The following is a 21,352-nucleotide window of genomic DNA, read 5'->3' on the forward strand; positions in this document are numbered from 1 at the left end:
AGCTTCAAGTTGTCAACTTTTAATACTAAAAGCGCTTTGTACTTATAAAAAAGATAAGTCTAGATCACATCAGCTCTTTTGATGACGGCTTCTTCTTGACTGTACAACTTGGAGAATGAGCGGGACACCATTTATGAGTCGTGACTTATCAGATATACATAGCATATCAATATTCACACGACGAGCTATTTCTATGAGGTGACGTAGGTAAACTCTGAACTTGTTTTTGAAGCTTGATTCTTGATCATTCCTCCTTCTAATGTACACATAATGTGGTACTTACGGCCCGATAGAAAGAGCGACCAACCGTAGCGTACCGACACGTGCCAGCCAAGTGCCGGCGCCCGTGTACAGTCTCAGATCTACCTCCATGGCGCAATATTCCGTCGGGCCGGTCCCTGTGCCCATGCATGCGACATCGTCGTTTCCTCAACAGAGTTTTTCAGATGAGTCGGACCCTTCTCACTCACTCTCTTCGGTTATGTGATTTTGAGGATCGTCTAGATCTAACCTCGCAATTCAAAGAGGTTGTTTTCTGGTTACACAGCACCGTTCAGCCGCAGCACACCTAAATTTATTTAGCTACTTATTTCTCCGAATTTCACCGGATCCTCCAGCGGCCCCGACTGGAGAATCATTTTGACCCTCACGGTCTTATGGCCTGTACTCACGCAAGATCAGTTCCTTAATTTTTGCTAACCTAATTCAGCCTATGTAGTTCGAATGCTATTCCTAAAGGCCTAATGCTCAGTGCGTCATTTCTCCGAATTGGAAGGTTGGCGCTTTTAGCTGTTGCTAACGTATGTCGTTGAAACGGCAATGATTCGAGTGTTGTTCTTTGAACTCGCGACGTCGACAAGTACGACTGAACGACTTTGCGACATCTTCGGGAGCTCTGCAACCTTTCGTTCGAACATGAAATGCATGACGTATATATGAGATAGAAGGGATAAACAGGCACCAACAATTCTTGCAGTGCAACCTAAGGTTTTCGGTTCTCGGACGTTGCTCTGCGGATTCGACTCTGCTGTTGGACCGGCCGGATGAAAGTTGGTGCAGATACAGTGAATTGACGTACCGATCTAACTTCAGCTACACCTTTCAAGTTTGTAGGACTGTTAAAAGCCTTCAAATGTCGAGCTTGCTCGCTGTTCTAACCAAGTCGCGATCGACCCCAAATCTGTCTTTATCTATGTAAACAATTCTTGCACAGGCGGCACTACTTGATACTGACGCGTCGACGCTCGGTCACCTGAATGATTTTGCCAACAATATCCTCATTCTTACCAGCGTCCTTCCATCACACAATGGAGGCACCTGCTCAGCGTTGCGTGCGACACGAAATTTGATTCATCCCTTGAGAATTTATCGGAGCATTACGTTCGCAACCACCGTAATTCGGTACGCTTCGACAAATGCTCAGGCCAATATAAAATTAGTCCGAAGTCTTCGCAGTGCCAGCACAACTTGCACTTTGCGGATTCCACTCCCTGGTAAGTCATGGTGCTCGCGAGCTTACTTTTTCTCGCCCTCAGTGCGACCGTGAGTCAGACCCCCGTGGTCGCCGCACTAGGATCAGCATGCGGTGTGCCACTCACCGCAGGAAACTGCTGCATGGGGAGAGTCCTTACTGGCTCGAGAGCATCCAGCATCAGGGTATAGCACCGTATGCGCCTAATGCGACGATGTATCCAGGTATTCCGTAACGTGAAGGATTATGGGGCTGTGGGTGACGGTGTGCATGATGACACTGCTGCTATTAAGTGCGTAGATCTTTGTCGACGACGACGACTGACGAACCTTAATTTTTTGTAGTGCTGCGATCTACACCGGTAACAGATGTGGTAACGGGACTTGCGGATCATCGACGTAAGTCATGACATTGCTAAGATATCTAGTACTCTCTCCATGGCCCATCAGAACTACTCCAGCAGTGGTCTACTTCCCAGCAGGGTGAGTATTCGATTCTGTGCATGCCGCCTAGGTTCACTTGCTAACTTGCCCAATCAGTGACTATTTAGTGTCTTCGCCACTTCAGGCATATTACTATACGGTCATGGTGGGCGACGCAAGAACACCCCCGACATTACTTGCCAGTGCCAACTTCACGGGAATGGCTGTAATTGGTGCGGAGTGGCCTTTTCAATGTGAAAAAGGTTCTTAACTCACCGCTAAGCTAGATGCTGACCCTTACGGCACTAACGGGGCAAACTGGTATACCAACCAGGATAGCTTGTACGTATCATTCAAATCTCCTTGTGTGCACGACACTGATTGGGTTTTATCATGTCAGCTACCGTTCAGTGCGAAACTTCGTTATAGACCTCACACGAATGCCTGCCTCTGCCTCTGCCACTGGTATCCACTGGCAAGTCTCACAGTCAACGTCACTGGTTAACGTGGTAGTCAACATGTCTACCAAACCTGGAAACAATCACCAGGGTATGTCGTTTGCTCCGGCAGATGGAACGCTTATTTAGTACTGCTCCTAGGCTTGTATATGGAGAATGGAAGGTAAATAATACCGTTACGTCACAGGAGACATGATATATGAACAGTATAACGAAGTGGTGGCTTTATGGGAGACATCGTATTCAATGGTGGAAAATATGGTATTTGGGTTGGAAACCAACAGTGAGTGTTTGCTTTCATGCTATTGTCCAAGTTATGCGGCACATAATACATCCGCTCACAGGTTTACCGTGCGGAACATCACCGTCAACAATGCAAACACAGGTATGGTACACGATGCGTTCTGGTACACTCGACTTATATGTCCCAAGCCGTGTTTGGATCATGGAACTGGGGTAATATTTGTCCTTTTGCTGCAAGCGCGGAATTGATGATGTACAGGATGGACATACCAACGCGTTATAATCAACGACTGCCAAGTCGGATTTGATCTAGTAACCGGAAGTGTTGGAGGAGAGGCCATCATTGACGCAGTCGTCACAAACACTCCTATCTTCGTCAGGTCATCAAAGCCGTCGAATGGCTCCCTTGCAGGATCCCTCGTATTGAATAACATTCATCTCAACAACGTGACTACAGCTGTCATGGCGAACGACACTACCGTCCTTGCTGGTGGAACAAGGACCATTAAGTCATGGGGGCAGGGTAATGTCTATGCAGGAACCCGCCCGAACGGAACATTCACACAGGGCGAGATACACTCTGCGTATAAGGATTCGAGCCTTTTGGACCACAACGGTTTCATCGTCAGCAAAGGACACCCTATGTATGCTGACTACTCCGTCGACCAGTTCAAGAGTGTTAAGTGCATGGGAGCCGTTGGAGATGGCATGACGGACGACACTGAAGCTATTAAAGCTGTGCTCGCAAAGGTATCATTACATGTCAGTCTCATGAGATATTCTAGCGCTGATTGAAACATGGGGTAGTACGCTGGGTGCTACATCATATATTTCGATGCTGGCATCTACAAGGTTACGTCGACTATACAAGTTCCAGCAGGAACACGAATTGTAGGAGAGGCTTGGACCCAGATCATGGGCGCCGGCCCTTACTTCAATAACCAAGAAGACCCCAAGGTTGTTGTGCAAGTCGGTGTTCCGGGGTCGCAGGGCGTTACTGAGATTACGGACATCGTTTTCACAACGCAAGGACCAGCTGCAGGTGCCATCGTCGTGGAATGGAACGTCCGCGATCCTTTTGATCAACAAGCAGCTGCAGGAATGTGGGATTCACACATCCGGTGATTCTCTTTTCACCCTCGTCTGATTCCGTCCCTCTGATCTCTGTTTGTGACAGACTCGGCGGAGGCAAGTTCGATGTTTTCTCACTTGTGACCAGCGATTTATTGTTCCTACTTATTATAGCTAATGGGACCCACCTTCAAGACGCGGATTGTCCCGCAGGATCCAATAGTCCCGCGTGTTTTGCAGCTTTCCTTGGTTTACACTTGACCTACGGTGCAACGGCTTACCTTGAGGTGGGGTATTATGATTCTGGTGATAGATCTAACACACTGATTTCAAAATGCCTTCACCAAGGGAACATGGGTTTGGCTGGCAGATCATGATCTTGACGGCTTGGATCAGCTAACCCTGTTCAGCGGAAGAGGTATTCTGTCACATTCCCAAGGTCCTGTTTGGATGATTGGTACATGTAAGTTCGCTCTTCTACGCACAAGACAAGAATGCTAATTCTCAATGCCGAATAGCCTGTAAGCATTGTACCACGGTGTGATACTCGTCAACTTATGGTTATTTACGCCAGCGGAACACCATGTGCTCTACCAGTATAGTTTGGTCGGAGCAGAGAACCACTATATGGGTCTGATCCAGACTGAGACAGTAGGTTGCTTCAAGCTACGAAATGAGTTTGTCTCTGATGTCTCTGCATAGCCTTACTTCCAACCTGATCCTGCACCGCCGACTCCATTCGGAATCTCCCAAGTTTACGACGATCCAACGTTTGAAAATGGCATGAACATGGCTTGGGGACTCTGGGTGCAATCATCCATCAATATCATTGTTTTCGGTTCGTATTGACCATGTGTTCATTTCATGCTCGTGCTTATACACTCTTATTCAAGGTGCTGGTCACTACAGCTTCTTCCAGGTGAGGCAATAGCTGAAGCAAACTTAGAGATTCCTAACCCTCGCCTCTCCCAGAACTACAGCACGGCATGCTTGGGTAACACTACATGTCAAGCACAGATCGTCAACACGGATTGGAGTTCTTCCGTCACTATCTACAGTCTGACAACCGTGGGGACAACATACCAGCTTAGCGTGGAAGGGGACGGGGTTATCTATTGGGCCAATGACACTGAGGGTTTTTCGTCCACTGTGACGCTGTGGAGACCACAACACTAGACTATCCATGCATACTATCCACGCATAGAAATTGTTTATCTTGATTTATTCTTTATTAATTGAGTTCTTGTACATGCATGGTTCTATGCCTTGCTGCAGACTTGAATCTTGACCTGTATTATCATTAAGCCATAGGCAATCGACGGATCAGCGAAGCCATCGAAGGGGTGTGCTCTTTGAACTTGGGATCATGGTTGGGACGCTGATCGCTGTCGTCACGTGCTTATTTGAAGAACATGGTACCGTCAAACGACCCACATCGACTAACATTAACTTAATGATTGGCGACTCGACATCATGGCTTGCTGCCCTGCCAAGCCTATAAATTTGCCAGGTTCTGTCACCCTCTTGACCCGAAGTTCTACCACAGAGGGCGGCTGATCTGTCAGGCAGAATTGGTTCTGCCAAAACGGTTGGCAGAACTCGGCACTTGGGCCGCCTCTGCCCACAACACCAGCGCCGGTATCTTGGCCGGTATGCATAATTATTAAGTCCTGATATTAGATCCCAGATACAGCCCTTTCACACCCAGGCCTAGACTCGCGGCCAGTCTGCGTACATCCCTGGCTTCTCAGCACTCAGTATCCGATAATTATCCATTCGAGAGTCCGTCGTACGCGGGAACCTCAGGTGCGTATAAATTGAACGTATCCTAACACCTTCGTGTCCACCACACAATCAAAATTTTGAGGGTGGGTGGTTTCCTGGCACTGGCAGTCAATCACTGACACATACTAGATACCATGAAGATTCAATTCACCTACCTCACCATTCTTGCCGCCGCTGCTGTAGTGAAGGCATCTCCTTACTGCTTAGAAGTATGCTACCGCGATGACAAGCAATGCGTGATAGGCTTGATACCCGTCTTTGAAGCTAGCACAGGCTGTTGGCACTGCTGCAGTTAGCCATCTAGTTAGCATCATAGGTTCTGAAGGGGACTATACATGACTCGCTGTTGGAAAATATGCTGATGTTGAGAAGGGCCGAGCTGTGCCTTGTTCACCATTCTGATTATCTAGCACATTACCATCGGTATAGTCAAAGGCTAATAAACATCAATATGTTATGCTGAAGAGCCTCCCCCGAAGCGAAAGACTTCCTTGACGTCCTGTCGATAATTTTTGTCAAGTAAGACATCCACCGTCTACAAAACAAACTTGCCGTCCACAAAGGGATCTCCTTTCCGATCCTAGACGCACCGTCATTAAAGCTCTCCTGCATTCTATCAGAGCCTCTACCACCTGTGCGTCTCCTCGTCGTCCCCAATAGCTTTCATGTCTTCCTCAAAGTCATTGTGTACGATGGGCAAATCCAGCGACGGATAATGGTTGATCGAGTAGTTTACGGCGTGGTATCGCCCATGAGTGTCCAGAACACCAAGTCAGATGCTTCTGTGGACATCTTCGTACTCGTCCGCGCATTCTGGTTTGACGGTCAGGGGGTCGCCTAATTATGTCAGAAAATGAGAGTTTGTACACACCTTTATTTATCCGGCAAATACGCTTAGCATGCGGAGCAGACATAGAGGGAGCTACAAACGTCATGTCGAACGTAACGCATTGTGAAGGACTGTACGAGACTGACCAAACATCGTGACCACAGAGTCGGCCCGGCGATAGCTTAAGCACATCAATGCATCAGCCCTCTGGTGTTGTACGGAAGGAAGAAGCATCAGACAAGACTGTCAGTACATCTCCGTCGAAATAGGCATGGAAACATCTGCCAGTGGACAGAGATACTGCCGGTGCAGCCTTATGAAAGCACTATAAGACTGGGACAACCTAAAATGAATATTCAACAGTCACCAATTAGATACAACAAAAGTTTGACAAAGTCAGCATCAAGTCATTGAATGGACGTATACGGTCTGGAAGCACGGCAGGCGTCGCTGTCACATTGGAACTCCGCGCAGTGGTACTGCTTGTTGCCTTCAACGACAAACTACTCCGTACAAAGAGCTATTTGACCGCTCAACGTTCCCAACAACTCGAATTCACCGGATATGATTATCTCGTCAAGATCTGTAGTCCAGCGACCACGACTGTAAGCGTTACACATGTAACCCAAGGTCCTGGCCAGAGGAACAACTCCCTCCATCATGCAGCATCACGCGCGAATTCGGGATGACACCTACACGATGACGCGATCGACATCCTACTCTGAAACATGCAAGATATCTCTCTCGACGATTGTCCCTCCCCGTCATCAACAGTTCTGTTTCACAGGCTCACATCCTATAGCTACACGATGACGCATCGACATCCTAATCCAAGTTCTCAGCCACCAACACCTCTGCCACACCCTACACGATGATGCCATCGACGCCCTACTTCAAAGATGGTTTCATTTTCTGTCGATGACTCGGATGCATGTCCCAGTTCTCAGTCTTCGATATCCACTCTGACAAACGCAAGCCCAACTTCAGTCACAACGCATCCTACACGGCCACGCCATAGGCATCTTACTCCAACAAATGCAAGCCCTTGATCTCGACGATGATCCCTCGCAGTCGTTCAAGCCTCGGCCGCTCATATGTACTCCCAATCTTGGTTACGAATCACGCCACTAGTCGACTCCTACTCCCCTCACTCACTACATTCTATGTACGCGACTAAAACAACGACGCGTCGAACAGCCGACATGGTTGAAGACTACCCGCGCATATGTCGACGCACCTCATCTTCGGTATCAGCCCAATCCGGATAACGTTCAGTTACTTCCTTCGCTGTTCCCTACGACCTGGAGTTATATTGGCCACCGCCAGCCCCGCACATCCAACACATCGATGAGTCAGAGGTCCCCTACGACCACATCCCGATGACGCGCCAAACAACGCAATGGCCTCCTTCACTGTTCCCTACGACATGCCCAAGAAGTTGAAGGCAGTCCTGAGTCCTACACGTGCGTCTAGCAGACTTAGTCCCTTCTGGTTTCCTTCACTGTACAGAACAGAGTTCTTCGCTTTGTTTACTATCCACTTTGTTTAATTACGGACTAATTTCTGCTATGTCTGTTTATTTCATCAACATTGTTCTACTACTCCTTCATTTTCGTGTGTACAATTATCGAGCCTGTAGCAAGCGTTGAATACGATTTTCTTGCATACTGTTTCGAAGGCGAGACACTTCCCAAGTTGAGGTTCAGAACATCCAACGAGTACCGTTACCAAGGCAGTGGCCATTCACGTCACAAGGACGAAAGAACTACTGTTGCTGCCTTCCTTCCTGTATGATATCACAGCGTCGTATTCCAGGGCCACCACAATGAGAACGCGAGGGGGGTACAAGCTTTCGGGATTTCAGGGTTGTTTCCGGATGAATCTGCCATAGGAAGAAATCGTGCTTAGCGTCCGGACAGTTCTATCTACAGTCTAAGGGGCTCCTGTACCCCAGTGCCTCATGCCTCTAGGTTTGCAAATAGCCTAATGTTAGATGCTCTTGCGACCTATTTAGACGCACAGCTCGTCGAAAGTTTAGCCCTTACAATGCCGACAACGCACGCAGCCTACCGAGGAACGAGTCAAAGACTGCGTCGGTGGACACGTTGAGCAGAAAACGAATGTTAAGACATGGGCACATGGGTGTCGTCCGTGTCTTTTCATGACAGGGCTAGTGGAACAAATATCGTAGTAATACCTGACATCTCCTCAACCATGCGCATGAAGAGTGCGTGCTGAATGGAATAACCATCCGCGCTCACCGCCAACGGATTCGAGGTATTCGCGAAGCCAGAAAACCCAAGGAGTTAAAACAAGTACGACAGTAGCGATACAGCGAGTGGGAGAACAAGAAAGAGTGAGATTGATGAAGATAGAGCAGATTCAGAGGTGTGGGTGTCAGGTCTTTTTGCCCGCAGCTGTCAGATGGTTCAAAGTATGGGCGAGAGGACACATACGGGATGCCATTGTCGTCAGAATACGATGGACAAGTATCATTAGTACTTCCCTGACGAAGAAAAGAGGGTTAACGGTTAGGTGTGCAAACAATGAAGGACTAACGGTTGGGTTGTCAGGACAGCATGCGCTGTATCCCAAGTTAGCCACACTCCCGAGAGCAGCAGCGCGATTCCAGCCCTCCCAATTTGTACAGGATACGGACTGATAACTGATATTCCAGACACCAAAGTCCTGGTTGCACGATGATTCAGATTTAAAAATCACAACAGTGGTAGTTGCCAACTATTGCCTCACCGTATAACCTAGAAAGCACGAGTTAATTATACGCGCACGGATGATCTCGAGTGCTCACCATAAAGTGCTTGCATTTGACGGAAAGAAATCATCTGGAATAGAAGATGATGGCCACGCAAGGTCAAAATTCACGTAGTGACCACCACTGTGCGAAAATTAGACACAGACCCCACTAAACAAGTGTACTCACGCGTTCGGCCCATGAGTAGTTGCATTGCACCAACCAGACTGAGACAATGGACATAGGTCAGTAACTTTAATGATCACTGACTTTGTAACGTTGGGGTAGAAAGGAGGATTGGAAAGGAAGGAATTTAGCAAGGTGAGATTAAAGCATTGGCCACAAGCGGGGCCGTAAGATGTACTGCTGCCATATGCCATCTGATTCATGGCAGCGGTCGGATAGTTTGTGCTGGTAGTTGTACACCCGCATGCTGCAATGAAGTTTTCGGGAAGGGAGTAGTGTGTCATAGTGGCATATCCGTCTGCTGAATAGTCAATCCACTCCGAGTCTGAAGCTCGTGATGTGCGCGGCAGAAAGGAGAGGAAGGTAAAGATGAAGGACAGAAGTTGCGACAAGGGCGTCGCGCTGGAATTGCTCCATGAAAGCATTTTTTTCAGTCAGTAAGAAATACTTAAAGAAGGGAAGGGCAGAACCTGCAGAACACCTCGTCCACAAGCTACGTCCTCACATAATACACGTGAGGAGGTCACGTGGGCGTGACTCAGTGAGGCGGCTACATAGACGCGTCGCGCCATTTCGTTGATCCCACCACTTCCGTCCAGATGACCAAAGTAAAACGGACTTACAGTTCGCGCTCGCGGCTATCACTTCCGTCTTCACCACCATCATCGTTGCCGCCGTCGACAACGAAGCGCAAGCACTTAGGGGAAGGTACCGAAAATGAGCCCCCAACAAAGAAACGGATGATATCCACAACGTTGCCTTCGGGGAGGTCGGAAAAGCCGAAACAGAGAGTTCTGAGGCAGCTCATTTCTCTCTCGAAACCTCAGTTCTACGGACCTGCTCAATTTGTAGTCTCTCGTATACACGTGGCGCACCAGATGATGAGTCGTTGCATCGTGCCCACTGCTCACGTGTACAAAGGGGAATGGAGTGGGGTAGAGAGGAAGAACGGGAAGCAGAAAAAGCCGGCGTTGAAGAAATACAATCTGCAGTGAAGCTGAAGGATGGAAAGAAAGGTCGCATTATATGTTTCAAGGCGAACGTCAGTGGAAGAATTGGATCTAAGGTAAGCAGACTGCTTTGTGTTTAGCGCGCTTTATTGATGCGTCCGAAGCTTGCGATATTACTCGAGACGATAAATCTCGCCCTTTCATCTCCCTCGCTATCAACCGACATTCTACAAACCTCGAAGGCATACCTATATCTGATACCATCGCTAACCAATGCGCACCGAGAGAAGATAGTCGGCTGCGTCATTGCTCAACGAATATCTACCGCCATGACTGTCGCCACTCCCACAGAAACCTTGCTTACGCGTGATGTCAATCAAGCTGCCGACCATGACTCGCCCCCGTTATCACCGACTCACCGACTGGTCGCAGTCGACACGACATCGGGACTCTTTTGTCATCCCGAGGCTTTGCCTACGCCCCTCGGTATACCACGCCTATTTGTCTCGTTGGCACATCGACGGCAAGGTATCGCTACCCGCTTGCTCTCAGCTGCAGCCGCAACGTTTATACACGGTTGTCCACTAGACCCTCTTAATGGTGATGTCGCATTTACACAACCCACAGAAGGGGGACATGCTGTCATGCAGAATTGGGGCGGAGGAAACGTGAGGATATATGAGGAGTAACTTGCTGATCTAAACAAAAATTCCCATTCGTTAAAGATGATCATATAGACTTATAGTACGTGCAGAGAAGTGGCGTAATCACTAGTAGCTCAAAATGTACGAACAACTATGCATCGAAAACAACAGTAGCCAGCATGGAACGACGGAGAGAACGCAAAGCGATAGCGAGTTGCCTCGCTTCAAACTTGTCCATTCTGTCGTCTCGCACAGAATCGCGCAAAAAGATATGGAGATCCTCCTCCGGCCATGCCGCTACAAGAAGGAGGCGGGACTGGTTCTTGATGCCCAGTGTTACAAGTTCATCTAGTAGATGGCTCAGTGCTGCGCGACCAAGGAAAGTCCTGATGGGAGTTGTATCGTAGACATTGCTCGACGCCGATAGTTTACTCGCGGATGATGCCCGCCTTGGCTGGTCGGAGCGCTTGCGCGAGGCGGCGTATTGCGTTGGCATGGCTGCCAACGGATCTGGAGACGGAGAACGGACTTGATCGTCCGCTAGGGTGGGACTCGGAGAGCCGGAGTCGGATACCTTCAAGTCGGGTGAGTTGCAATACACTCCTCGACCACTGACAGATGAGAATTACCTTCGTTAGCACCATACGTTGTCTCTGGATACTATCATCAGAGTCGACTGGATAAGATCCTCCTTTGTTCCCCTCTTCTAACTCGGAGGTCGTCTGGATTACTATGAAACGCGGGAGCTGGAGATAAAACCTTCACGTACCTGAGATATAGGGAATGGAGAACCGAGTGGCTCGGAATTCACCATGCCATGTTCGTCGCTGTTGTCAGACTTATCATCGTCCCCTGCCCAATCTTCATTCGTAATGTCATTACTACCGTGAACCGTCTTGTAGAAGGGTGAACTGGGCACCGCCTTGGAATGAAGATATCGATCGACATATGTAAGTAGATGCGCATATGCGCGCTCGTTGCGTTCGAATATTGGAAACGCCTTGTGAACCTAGCGGTGGTCAATGAGCAGTGCTCCTATCTCGTTAGACGCCCGTACATCGGCTAGGAATCGCTCTTTGATATGCTGTTCTTGTTCCCGAGGTTTTCGACCGATCTCGAAGTGCTTCACGGCGAGGTTTCGTATGTGGTGCTGTTCGGAAGGTCAGTTGTCGTTACATGATGCACATGATGGTCCGCCGCCGACCTTGATCTCTTGAAACTGGACGTCGTCATTTTGACGCATACCTAGCGCTTTTCGAAAGGCTACTTGTACCTTTCCTCCCTTTTCCTTGACCATAAGTCTTGTTCCTGCAACTTTGGGCATTTCTGGGAAAGTTCGAGTGCTGGCAATGGTCGAAGATCTGCTCTTGATTGCACTCGGAGGAGGTATTTATCATTGCGAAAAGATAAAATACCACATAACCTTCGAGATTATCTGTCCTCTGGAGAATCTCGAAGGGTATCACATCAGATAGCAATTTGAAACCAACTGGATACACGTGACATGCATCGTGCAACATCGTGTTCAAGGCCCGTATACCGGTAATTTTACTTTCTTCCACCGCGATTCTTTGCGCTTATGCAACCCTCTGTGAGAAACTGTGAGCCGAAAACTAAATGGATTGCCCGTGGATATACCCTCAAGGGGAATACTGTACATGATACAGATGGATACAATATCTTCAACATTCCTATAGATCAATCTGATGAAAATGCGAGGCCGTCTGCCACGACCCTCAAGCTGACACATCAACAGTGACATTGCTGGGAGGAGGCGCGAAAGTCTGGTGCAATGTCAGTAGGTAGTCACAATGATCGTAGGGAGGGTCCTCACCCTAGTTTTAATACCACCGGCACTAGGTAAGCGTGTGGATCCTCCGCTCAACCAAGCATCAACCTCGGCGGCAGCGCCACGTCCCTCACTGAATGATTTTATTAATACTCGAATATGAAGAGCATTTTCACCTACTTTATGCCCCACACAATCAACGATTGACCACGGCGACAGTCACCGGCCGCAAAGACACCCTCGACATTTGTCGAGTATTTCTGCAAGGATCGTTCAGTTCAAAAATGAGTAGCGAATGTTGCAAAACGAACCTTTGGAGGGGTCTGGACGTTTGATCTGGCATCCTGCTTAATACCCAGAGCGTTGGGGGCTTGTGACTGCGGTCCCAGGAAGCCAAGAGCTAGGAAGACTAGTTGCGCAGGGAAAAACCTTCCAGAGCCAGGTACCTCCTCCATCTTCCACCGCCCACCACTGTCCTTGGTCCACTCAACTCGGACTATGCCGAGACGCGAGGCATCAGTATCACATGTAATCTTCGGGAAGTCGAGACGTACCAGTGTTCAGGCCCTTGAGCTTCCCTGCATCATCGAGAACAAATTCCTTTGTGGAAATAGAGTATTCCCGTGGATCTAAGAATACGGTGTGATGGAAGGAAAGACGTCAACTGATGACAAGAATCACGCACCATTGCCAAAGTGCGCAGCAACTTCGGTATGTCCATAGTCGGCCCGGAAGATTCTGATAGAAGATGGAGTCAGATCGATTGATGCATCTCATGAAAATTGAAAACACCAACCTAGGCCATTGTGGCCAAGGGTTATCTCTGCCTCGTGATCCTGGAGGCTTGGGTAAAAGCTCAAAGTTTGTCACGGACTGTGCGCCATGCCGCATGGATGTACCGATGCAGTCGTTACCGGTGTCACCACCACCAATAACAATAACGTCTTTACCCCTCGCATTAATGTAGGACCCATCCTGCAGCTCTGAGTCCAGGAGAGACTTAGTGTTGAGCTAAAGAAGATATTTGAAAATTTTCAATTTGGGATAGGCGATACACGAACCTGAAGGAATTCCATGGCAAAATGAATGCCGTCTACATTGCGGTTGGGAATATTGAGATCGCGAGGCCACGTTGCTCCCGTGCACACAACAACCGCATCGTTCTCTGCTCGGAGAGTGGTAGCATCAACATTGACTCCGACATGAGCGTTAGGTACGAAGGTCTTTGAGAAGATCAGCAAGACTATAAATCATAAGGGTCGCAAAGACGCACAATTCCCTCAGCTTCCATCAAGTCCAAGCGGCGCTGTACGATTGTCTTGTCGAGCTTCATGCTGTTGTGGGTCAGTATCGTTCACATGATCTGATTACGATCCACTCACTTCGGAATACCATACATGAGAAGACCACCCATGCGATCGTTGCGGTCATATACAGTGACAAGATACCCTGCTTTGTTAAGCTGATCAGCACATGCTAGACCAGCAGGACCGGAGCCAATGATCGCGACTCGCTTCCCAGTGCAGAAGCTCGGGGGATTAGGAGTCATCCAGCCCATTTCGAAGCCCTAATTTTTGGACAATTAGTCACATTAACAATGGGGTGCGTAGCCAACATACTTTGTCAATGATGGCGCACTCGATGCTCTTGATACCAACAGGTTGCTCGTTGATACCTAGCACACATGCGCCTTCGCAGGGTGCAGGACAGACACGACCAGTGAACTCAGGGAAGTTGTTCGTCATAAGTAGCCGGTTAAGGGCATCGCGCCACTGACCCTTGAACACGAGATCGTTCCACTTGGGAATGATGTTTGAGATTGGGCATCCCGTGTCAGACTGACAGAATGGAACACCACAATCCATGCATCGAGCTGATTGATACTTCAACTCGCTCTCGGTCAACCGGATCGAGATCTCTTTCCAGTCTTTGACGCGCTTTCGAGGGGGTCTGTATGCCTCATTTAACCGGTGATACTTCATGAACCCTCGAGCTTTGTCCAACTTGTGAAGACGCTGTTTCGTGGTCGAGTCATCAACTGTGGAATCCTCCAGATCTGCGACAGCAGGCTCGTGGCGTTTGGGGGGAGCGTGGATCGTTGCTGGTTCCTTCGGAAGCAGGATGTCTTCTAGGCCCTCCGACGCAAGATCAACTTGACTAGCGGTGCGAGATGGGACCAAGTCGATAACACTGAGCCTCATCTTCTCCTCCTTTTCTTTTGCAGCCTGCTCTTCCAGGACACGCTTGTAGTCGAGTGGCATGACGCGAACAAAAAGCGGGAGCAAATGGTGGAAGTCATGGAGGACGCGATCAGCAACCTCAGAGCCGGTGTAGTGACGATGGTCCTCAATGAGGCCACGTAATGCGGCTATTTCACGTGGGTCGCTGACCTTGCCAAGCTCCACCATCTCCATATTGACCTTCGACGAGAAAGTGTGAGCGGTATCGAGCACGTATGCAATGCCACCACTCATTCCAGCAGCGAAATTGCGCCCAGTAGTTCCTAGGACCACAACGCGCCCGCCGGTCATATATTCGCATCCATGATCACCCGTGCCTTCAACGACAGCGTTTGCACCTGAGTTGCGCACAGCAAAACGTTCGGCAGCCACACCTCGGATGAAAGCTTCGCCTGACGTAGCGCCGTACAAGCAAACATTGCCAATGATGATGTTCTCTTCTGCCTTGAAGGTCGACTGCTTAGGGGGGTAAACGATGAGACGCCCACCAGACAGGCCTTTTCCGACATAGTCGTTAGCATCACCTTCCAGTTCAATTGTGATACCGGGAGCAAGGAAAGCACCGCAAGACTGTCCTGCTGAACCGCGCATGAGAATATGGATAGTATCCTTCGGTAAACCTTCTTCGCCATATAGTTTAGAGACGCGATGCGATAACGACGTGCCGAGGGCACGGTCAGTGTTTGTGACGTCGCATTCGATATGAACCGGAAGTCCCTTGGTAAGAGCTGGCTCGGACTCGTCGATAAACTTGTTGTCGAGGCGAATGTACAGCTTGTGATCTTGCTGACGAACGCGGTACGTTGCAGCGCCAGGCCGCATCTGCCAGGCAGGCTTCAAAACGGCGGATAGGTCGAGGTGGGTAGTCTTGATGGTGCGCAGCTTCTCATCAACCTTGAGCATATCAGCACGACCAACCATCTCGTTGATCGTGCGGAAACCGAGCTTGGCCATGTAACCACGAAGCTCCTCGGCGAGATAATAAAAGAAGTTGATGACTTGCTCCGGCTGTCCCGCAAATTTGCTGCGAAGTTGAGGGTCTTGTGTGGCTATACCAACCGGGCAAGTGTTCACTGAAAGAAACGAGTTAACGACAACCGAGGCCAGGAAGATGCAACACGTACAGTGACATTTGCGCATCATAATACAATCCCATGGCGATAAGTGGCGTGGTAGCGAAGCCCCATTCCTCAGCACCAAGTAGACATGCGATAGCAATGTCACGACCGGTACGAATCTGGCCATCAGTCTGGACGGTGACGCGACCACGGAGGTCGTTCAAGACTAGCGTCTGGTGTGTCTCTGCGAGGCCAAGCTCCCACGGCAGTCCAGCGTACTTGATACCAGTCCAGCGCGATGCACCAGTACCGCCGTCGTGACCAGAAATAAGAATGTGATCTGCCTTTGCCTTTGCGACACCGCTCGCGACAATGCCAACGCCAACCTCGGAAACGAGTTTCACAGAGACGCGCGCACGGGGGTTAGAGCACTTTAAGTCATAGATGAGCTGTTTCAGATCCTCGATGGAATAAATGTCATGGTGGGGTGGGGGAGAGATAAGCCCAACGCCGGCGGTAGAATGACGAGTGCGAGCAATGGAGGTAGAGACCTTGTGTCCTGGAAGTTCACCGCCTTCGCCCGGCTTAGCACCTTGAGCCATCTTAATTTGGAGCTCGTCGGCGTCCGCTAGGTAATTAGCAGTGACGCCGAAACGACCAGATGCCACTTGCTTGATAGCGGAACGCATAGTGTCACCATTTGGGAGTAACAGAGAGCGCTCTGCATCCTCACCACCCTCACCGGTGTTCGACTTGCCGCCGAGACGGTTCATCGCAACAGCAAGCGTAGAGTGGGCCTCCATGGAGATTGATCCATATGACATGGCACCTGTAACGAACCTGCGAACGATTTCGTTCCAAGGCTCAACTTGTTCGATGGGAATAGGGGTGGCGGTTTCATAGCGGAAGTCAAGAAGTCCGCGCAGATGAACACTTTTCGTCTGCTCGTTCGCATTACGAGCGTAAGCGTCATAGGCGGTTTGGTTCTTCTCGCGAACAGCATCTTGCAGATTGGCGATACCGGCGGGATCATTAATGTGTGCTTCGCCTCCATCACGCCAGTGGTACTCTCCGGATTCAGGCATTCCTGGAGGTAAGATGGTTTCTCGCGAAGGCCACCCACGCTCATGAAGCTCGAAGGCATCCACAGCGAGTAGGTCAAACGTGGCCCCCTGCACACGAGATGCAGTGCCAATAAAGCAGCGGTCCACGACTTCACTATGAAGACCGAGTGCTTCAAAAATCTGAGCGCCCTTGTACGACTGAAGCGTCGAGATACCCATTTTCGACATGACTTTGAGGATACCATTATCGACGGACTGGTGGTAATTGGTTAGAAGGTCGTTCACAGTCTTCTCGCCCTTGACGCTGCCAAAGCTGATCAACACAACGAATCTCAATAGACACGTCCAACTCACAGACCCTCCCGTGCAACCTTGTGAATCGTTTCCAACATCAACCATGGGCATATCGCATCAGCCCCATATCCAACCAGGACGCAAAGGTGGTGAACTTCACGAGCCTCCGCGGTCTCTACCATGAGGGCGACCTTGGCACGCTGCTTCTGTTGCGTCAGGTGGTGATGAACGCCACCACATGCCACCAACGCGGACAGGGGTACACGGTTTGGCCCTGTGGCGCGGTCGGTAAGGATAATGACTTTGATACCATCCTCAATAGCTTGAGATGCCTCGCTGCAGACACGTTGCAACGCCAGTTGATATCCTGGGAGCCCCCCTTCTTTGGGGAACGTTATATCAATCGTGATAGAGGGCCACTCCGTATAGGCAAGCTTCAGATTCTTCATGGCGTTCATTTCCTCCAAAGAAATCAGAGGAGAAGGTAAAAGAATGCGGTGGCATTGCTCTGGCTTCATTTCCAGGAGATTGCCCTCGGGGCCGACGTATGCTTCAAGAGACATGACAATGTTCTCCCGAATGGAGTCGATTGGAGGATTGGTGACCTGTGCGAAGAGTTGGCGGAAATAATCATAAATGAGACGAGGCTGTGTAGCCATTGCTGCTAATGGAGCATCGTTGCCCATGGAACCCAACGCTTCTTTGCCAGTGTCTACCATAGGCAGCATGAGAAGGCTCAGCTGCTCCACGGTATAGCCGAAAGCAAGAAGTTTCGGGTCACTGCTCAGAGGGGAATCGTCGATGACTGTGTCAAGAGATGTGTTGCTACGGATGATGCGCTTGATGATATTAGGGACATGAAGGACGTGGCTTTCAACCCATGAAGCGAAATTCTGTTTAGCGGCAGTGTTGCGCTTCAACTCCTTGTCGTCAACAATCCTTCCCTCAAGCGTATCAACCAACAGCATCCGGCCCGGCTTTAAACGTCCCTTCTGAACTACTTTCTCAGGCGGAATGAACACTGCGCCAACCTCGGAAGCGCAGACCATGATATCATCATTACTGACGATGTAGCGACATGGTCTAAGACCATTTCGATCCAGGTTCGCACCACAGTACCGGCCGTCGCTGAAGGTGAATAGGGCAGGACCGTCCCAAGGCTCCTGAAGACAGGCAGCCCAATTATAGAACGCGCGTTTCTGGGCGTCCATGCTCTCGTTGCCCTGCCAGGCTTCGGGTATAAGCATCATGACAGCCTCAGGTAACGTGACAACACCATTGACGACGAGCAACTCAAGCACGTTGTCAAATGCGGCAGAGTCAGATCCGCCAGTCTCGATGATGGGATAGAGCAGGTCGAGCTGGTCACCGAAATGAGTAGATGAAAGTACACCTTCTCGAGCTCGCATCCAGTTCTTGTTGCCGCGCACGGTGTTGATCTCACCTAAGAATTCCGAGTCAGGGCTTACCTGACATCGTCAGGGTGCAGATCACTAACCGTTGTGAGCAGCCCATCTCATTGGCTGAGCTCGATCCCAAGAAGGAAACGTGTTTGTCGAAAATCGAGAATGCACCAAAGTAAAATGCGAACGATACAGGACGTGATTGAGATCATGATAGTAATTGTATACTTGGGGGGGAGTGAGCTGTCCTTTATACACGATGTTCTTCGAGGACAAAGAACAGACGTAAAAGCCGTTGGCGAGCGTACTTTATACAATAAAAAGAAGGTTTACGAATGGATGTTAAGCTTGGTTCATGAACTAGAAAAATGAAAAGTCACAAACATGGTGTGCGTAGCGTGCTTGCGCAAAACGTACAGTTGTCGCTCGAAATGCTTGGCATCGAAAGGTCCGTTTTGACTCGCGATTCCGTCACCGTAATTGTCGCGTAAGACGATGAAAGGCTGATAAATCGCAGGTTCCTTGCTACTTGCGGCAGGACCAAGGATAGTGCCATCGGTCGGAACTTCACGCCACCCTAAAACCCGGAGACCCAGATGACTGGCGATATTGGCGAAAACGGATTGGTGGGTTTGCAGTTGAGAGGGATCATTAGCCTTGAAGAAGACATTGCCTACGGCATATTCTCCTGGTGTAGGAAGAGTGCATCCAATATTCCGCTCTGTTTCGTGCTTGAAAAACTCATGTGGAATTCCAGTCATGACACCGGCACCATCACCGTCACGGCTATCGGCACCGGTGGCGCCTCTGTGCGTCATGGCGCAAAGTAATTGACGAGCGTCAGAGACGATTTTGTGGCTATGTTCGCCCTTGATATGGCAGATAAAGCCCACCCCGCAAGAATCCTTCTCATTTTCGTTGGAGTACAAACCCTGGTTCGCAGGAAGAGATCCTGCCCAGGAGTTAGGATCCCGTTTCACAGCATGAAAACCATTATCGGCTGTGGAAGTCTCGTCAGAGACAAGGGGCAGAGAACTTGTATGATGATCGTCGAAGAGAACAGGAGAAATTGCCATAGAATGAAGAGGGAAGCAGATATGTCAACAATGAACGAGTAAAGACGAAAGTTGTTGAATTTTTGATCAAAGACGCTGAAGGATCACGGAAGATGGTGGTCAGAGTCAAAGAGCGAAAGGATCAAAAACTTGGCAATTATCAAGTACTAGGCTCTAGCTGACAGCTGACAGGAGTCATACAAAGTTGCCAAAATTAGCTAAGCCCCTACGCCGACAAGCCGAAAACTCCCGAATGACTCCGATGGCTTCGGGGAAGCCAAATTCAGAAATCAACGCCTGTCCCAGACTCCCCTCTACTCTAGTGTCCACGACAGTCGCGCACCCTGAGCTGCAGAGCCACATCGCAATGTATCGTACGCATAAACATGGTGATATGGTCAAACCGCCACAGGGTCTACCCGACACTGACTGCGAGCAGGGTTCTCAGGGTCGCTGCCTCGATGGTTCAGTCTCCGCATTCGGTAGGCTTCCATGAGGGGAATGCGGAACACCGTCTGTCACCCCTGCCCGGATCACCATATCCGCTGCAGTCTGACTCCTCGCGATATTTTGCTCTGGAAGTCTATGCGAGCACCTCAGAATTAGCAGCAGCGAAGGCCTCCGGAATTGCATCCGCTTAACAGTACTAGCCGTTAATTTTGTTCTCCGAATTTCATCACCAGCGCAAGTTAATACAGTATGGGTGTGAAAGACTTCTATTGAAGGGCGAGGGGTTGGTGGAAAGTTAGCAGAAAGGGGATACAACAAGGCCTCGGACAGCCAAATATTTTAGACTGAAAGTGCTGGCTAAGAGCACCAGTGACTGGCAGTGCTCGAGCGCTTCCTGGCCTCTGCGCGACGTTGACCGGAAATTGCGACACCATGTTGTGTTCCGATCAATGGTAGCCCCGACCAGCGGAAGGCTTGACAACACTACGATATAGCTAGGGTCTCGAGTAGTACGCAAACGCTGCACGTAACTCTCATGCTTGTAGTACATGAACCCTTTTCCCTGGTGCAGGACGGAAATGAGGAGCGTGTGCGAAAGAAAAACCACGACCGAGAACCTCAGACCTTAATGGATCCCGGTAAGCACACTCTTTGATATGAGCGTGACAAAAAGCACGTCTTACAGTGGTACTCGCACCTCATCTTGGCTCACGCGCGCTCACGGACGAGGCCGCGTGCCGGGTGCACGGTCCGACTGATGAGATCAAAGGACATTGCGAGATGGCACCACGCAAACGAAGCATTATGAATGTTGTGAGGAAGCAACTTCAAAGTCCAATGACAGTCTTCGTGTTTCATGTCAGTAGGAAGCAAACCCTCGGACCCGGGGCACGAACTCAGCGAAACATACATATCATCTCATGTCACGTTTGATCGCACGGGGTCGTAGCACAACGTCATGATCGAAGTGGATTACCCAAATCTCACTCATCGACAGTACCCAATGATATTATTTCAATATAAAGTGACGGAAGGAACACGGTTGTGCTTGATTGCTGTTCCGTTTGCTATTGCTGCGGATGGCCGTTACCTTTGATCACTGAGCAAATATAAACTAACTATTGTATGGACTAGATTTTGATTGTTGTGAGTCTGCGACACCCCAATAGTGCCAATCTCTCAAGACAT

The 21,352-nt window shown here is 49.6% G+C and overlaps 5 protein-coding genes across 5 annotated transcripts; 2 read left to right on the forward strand and 3 right to left on the reverse strand.

The window, feature by feature from the left end:
* Positions 1 to 1,500: 1,500 nt before the first annotated feature.
* EDB91DRAFT_1235521 (glycoside hydrolase family 55 protein) lies at positions 1,501 to 4,841 on the forward strand (the record flags this gene model as incomplete). The annotated part of the gene is made up of 17 exons (XM_041321330.1): positions 1,501 to 1,656; positions 1,696 to 1,763; positions 1,816 to 1,869; positions 1,921 to 1,953; positions 2,011 to 2,126; positions 2,181 to 2,235; positions 2,294 to 2,449; positions 2,569 to 2,634; positions 2,737 to 2,807; positions 2,854 to 3,344; positions 3,402 to 3,715; positions 3,814 to 3,952; positions 4,014 to 4,128; positions 4,240 to 4,316; positions 4,368 to 4,503; positions 4,559 to 4,584; positions 4,638 to 4,841. The coding sequence occupies 17 exons, from the start codon at positions 1,501 to 1,503 to the stop codon at positions 4,839 to 4,841; spliced, it is 2,277 nt and encodes a 758-aa protein (XP_041180989.1).
* Positions 4,842 to 8,316: 3,475 nt separating this feature from the next.
* Positions 8,317 to 9,699, reverse strand: EDB91DRAFT_1111774 (RlpA-like double-psi beta-barrel-protein domain-containing protein-containing protein). Its single transcript, XM_041317770.1, has 5 exons — positions 9,221 to 9,699; positions 9,089 to 9,175; positions 8,839 to 8,944; positions 8,736 to 8,785; positions 8,317 to 8,682 (listed from the first exon to the last, which is right to left on the reverse strand). The coding sequence occupies exons 1-5, from the start codon at positions 9,640 to 9,642 to the stop codon at positions 8,586 to 8,588; spliced, it is 762 nt and encodes a 253-aa protein (XP_041180990.1). The 5' UTR covers positions 9,643 to 9,699; the 3' UTR covers positions 8,317 to 8,585.
* Positions 9,700 to 9,816: 117 nt separating this feature from the next.
* Positions 9,817 to 11,145, forward strand: EDB91DRAFT_1312109 (uncharacterized protein; the record flags this gene model as incomplete). The annotated part of the gene is made up of 3 exons (XM_041325120.1): positions 9,817 to 9,925; positions 9,997 to 10,283; positions 10,332 to 11,145. 3 exons carry the CDS (start codon positions 9,817 to 9,819, stop codon positions 10,854 to 10,856), a joined length of 921 nt encoding a protein of 306 aa, XP_041180991.1. The 3' UTR covers positions 10,857 to 11,145.
* Positions 10,859 to 12,262, reverse strand: EDB91DRAFT_827168 (uncharacterized protein). The gene is made up of 5 exons (XM_041328529.1): positions 12,016 to 12,262; positions 11,869 to 11,961; positions 11,581 to 11,820; positions 11,441 to 11,521; positions 10,859 to 11,385 (listed from the first exon to the last, which is right to left on the reverse strand). Exons 1-5 carry the CDS (start codon positions 12,133 to 12,135, stop codon positions 10,963 to 10,965), a joined length of 957 nt encoding a protein of 318 aa, XP_041180992.1. The 5' UTR covers positions 12,136 to 12,262; the 3' UTR covers positions 10,859 to 10,962.
* Positions 12,263 to 12,547: 285 nt separating this feature from the next.
* EDB91DRAFT_1244777 (uncharacterized protein) lies at positions 12,548 to 19,735 on the reverse strand (the record flags this gene model as incomplete). Its single annotated transcript, XM_041322457.1, has 16 exons — positions 12,548 to 12,595; positions 12,646 to 12,733; positions 12,781 to 12,860; positions 12,912 to 13,096; positions 13,155 to 13,229; positions 13,286 to 13,338; positions 13,397 to 13,611; positions 13,662 to 13,823; positions 13,874 to 13,934; positions 13,983 to 14,167; positions 14,220 to 15,864; positions 15,896 to 15,913; positions 15,965 to 17,266; positions 17,317 to 18,700; positions 18,755 to 18,966; positions 19,044 to 19,735. 16 exons carry the CDS (start codon positions 19,733 to 19,735, stop codon positions 12,548 to 12,550), a joined length of 6,405 nt encoding a protein of 2,134 aa, XP_041180993.1.
* Between the last annotated feature and the right edge of the window lie 1,617 nt (positions 19,736 to 21,352).

Source organism: Suillus paluster (assembly GCF_016628075.1).
Source record: "Suillus paluster strain FC165 chromosome Unknown EDB91scaffold_8, whole genome shotgun sequence".
In the NCBI taxonomy this organism is placed as follows: Eukaryota; Fungi; Basidiomycota; class Agaricomycetes; order Boletales; family Suillaceae; genus Suillus; species Suillus paluster.

Bases quoted from the DNA above. Each gene is read 5' to 3' on its own strand.
- EDB91DRAFT_1111774 (XM_041317770.1), bottom strand. From the start codon at position 9,642: ATGCTTTCATGGAGCAATTCCAGCGCGACGCCCTTGTCGCAACTTCTG. The intron at 8,786-8,838 runs GTTAGTCCTTCA...TTTCTTCGTCAG, and splicing joins GCTGTCCTGACAACCCAACC to GGAAGTACTAATGATACTTG. The intron at 8,683-8,735 runs GTATGTGTCCTC...GCGGGCAAAAAG, and splicing joins TCTGACGACAATGGCATCCC to ACCTGACACCCACACCTCTG.
- EDB91DRAFT_827168 (XM_041328529.1), bottom strand. From the start codon at position 12,135: ATGCCCAAAGTTGCAGGAACAAGACTTATGGTCAAGGAAAAGGGAGGA. The intron at 11,962-12,015 runs GTCGGCGGCGGA...CCTTCCGAACAG, and splicing joins TCCAGTTTCAAGAGATCAAG to CACCACATACGAAACCTCGC. The intron at 11,522-11,580 runs GTACGTGAAGGT...ACGACCTCCGAG, and splicing joins CTCCATTCCCTATATCTCAG to TTAGAAGAGGGGAACAAAGG.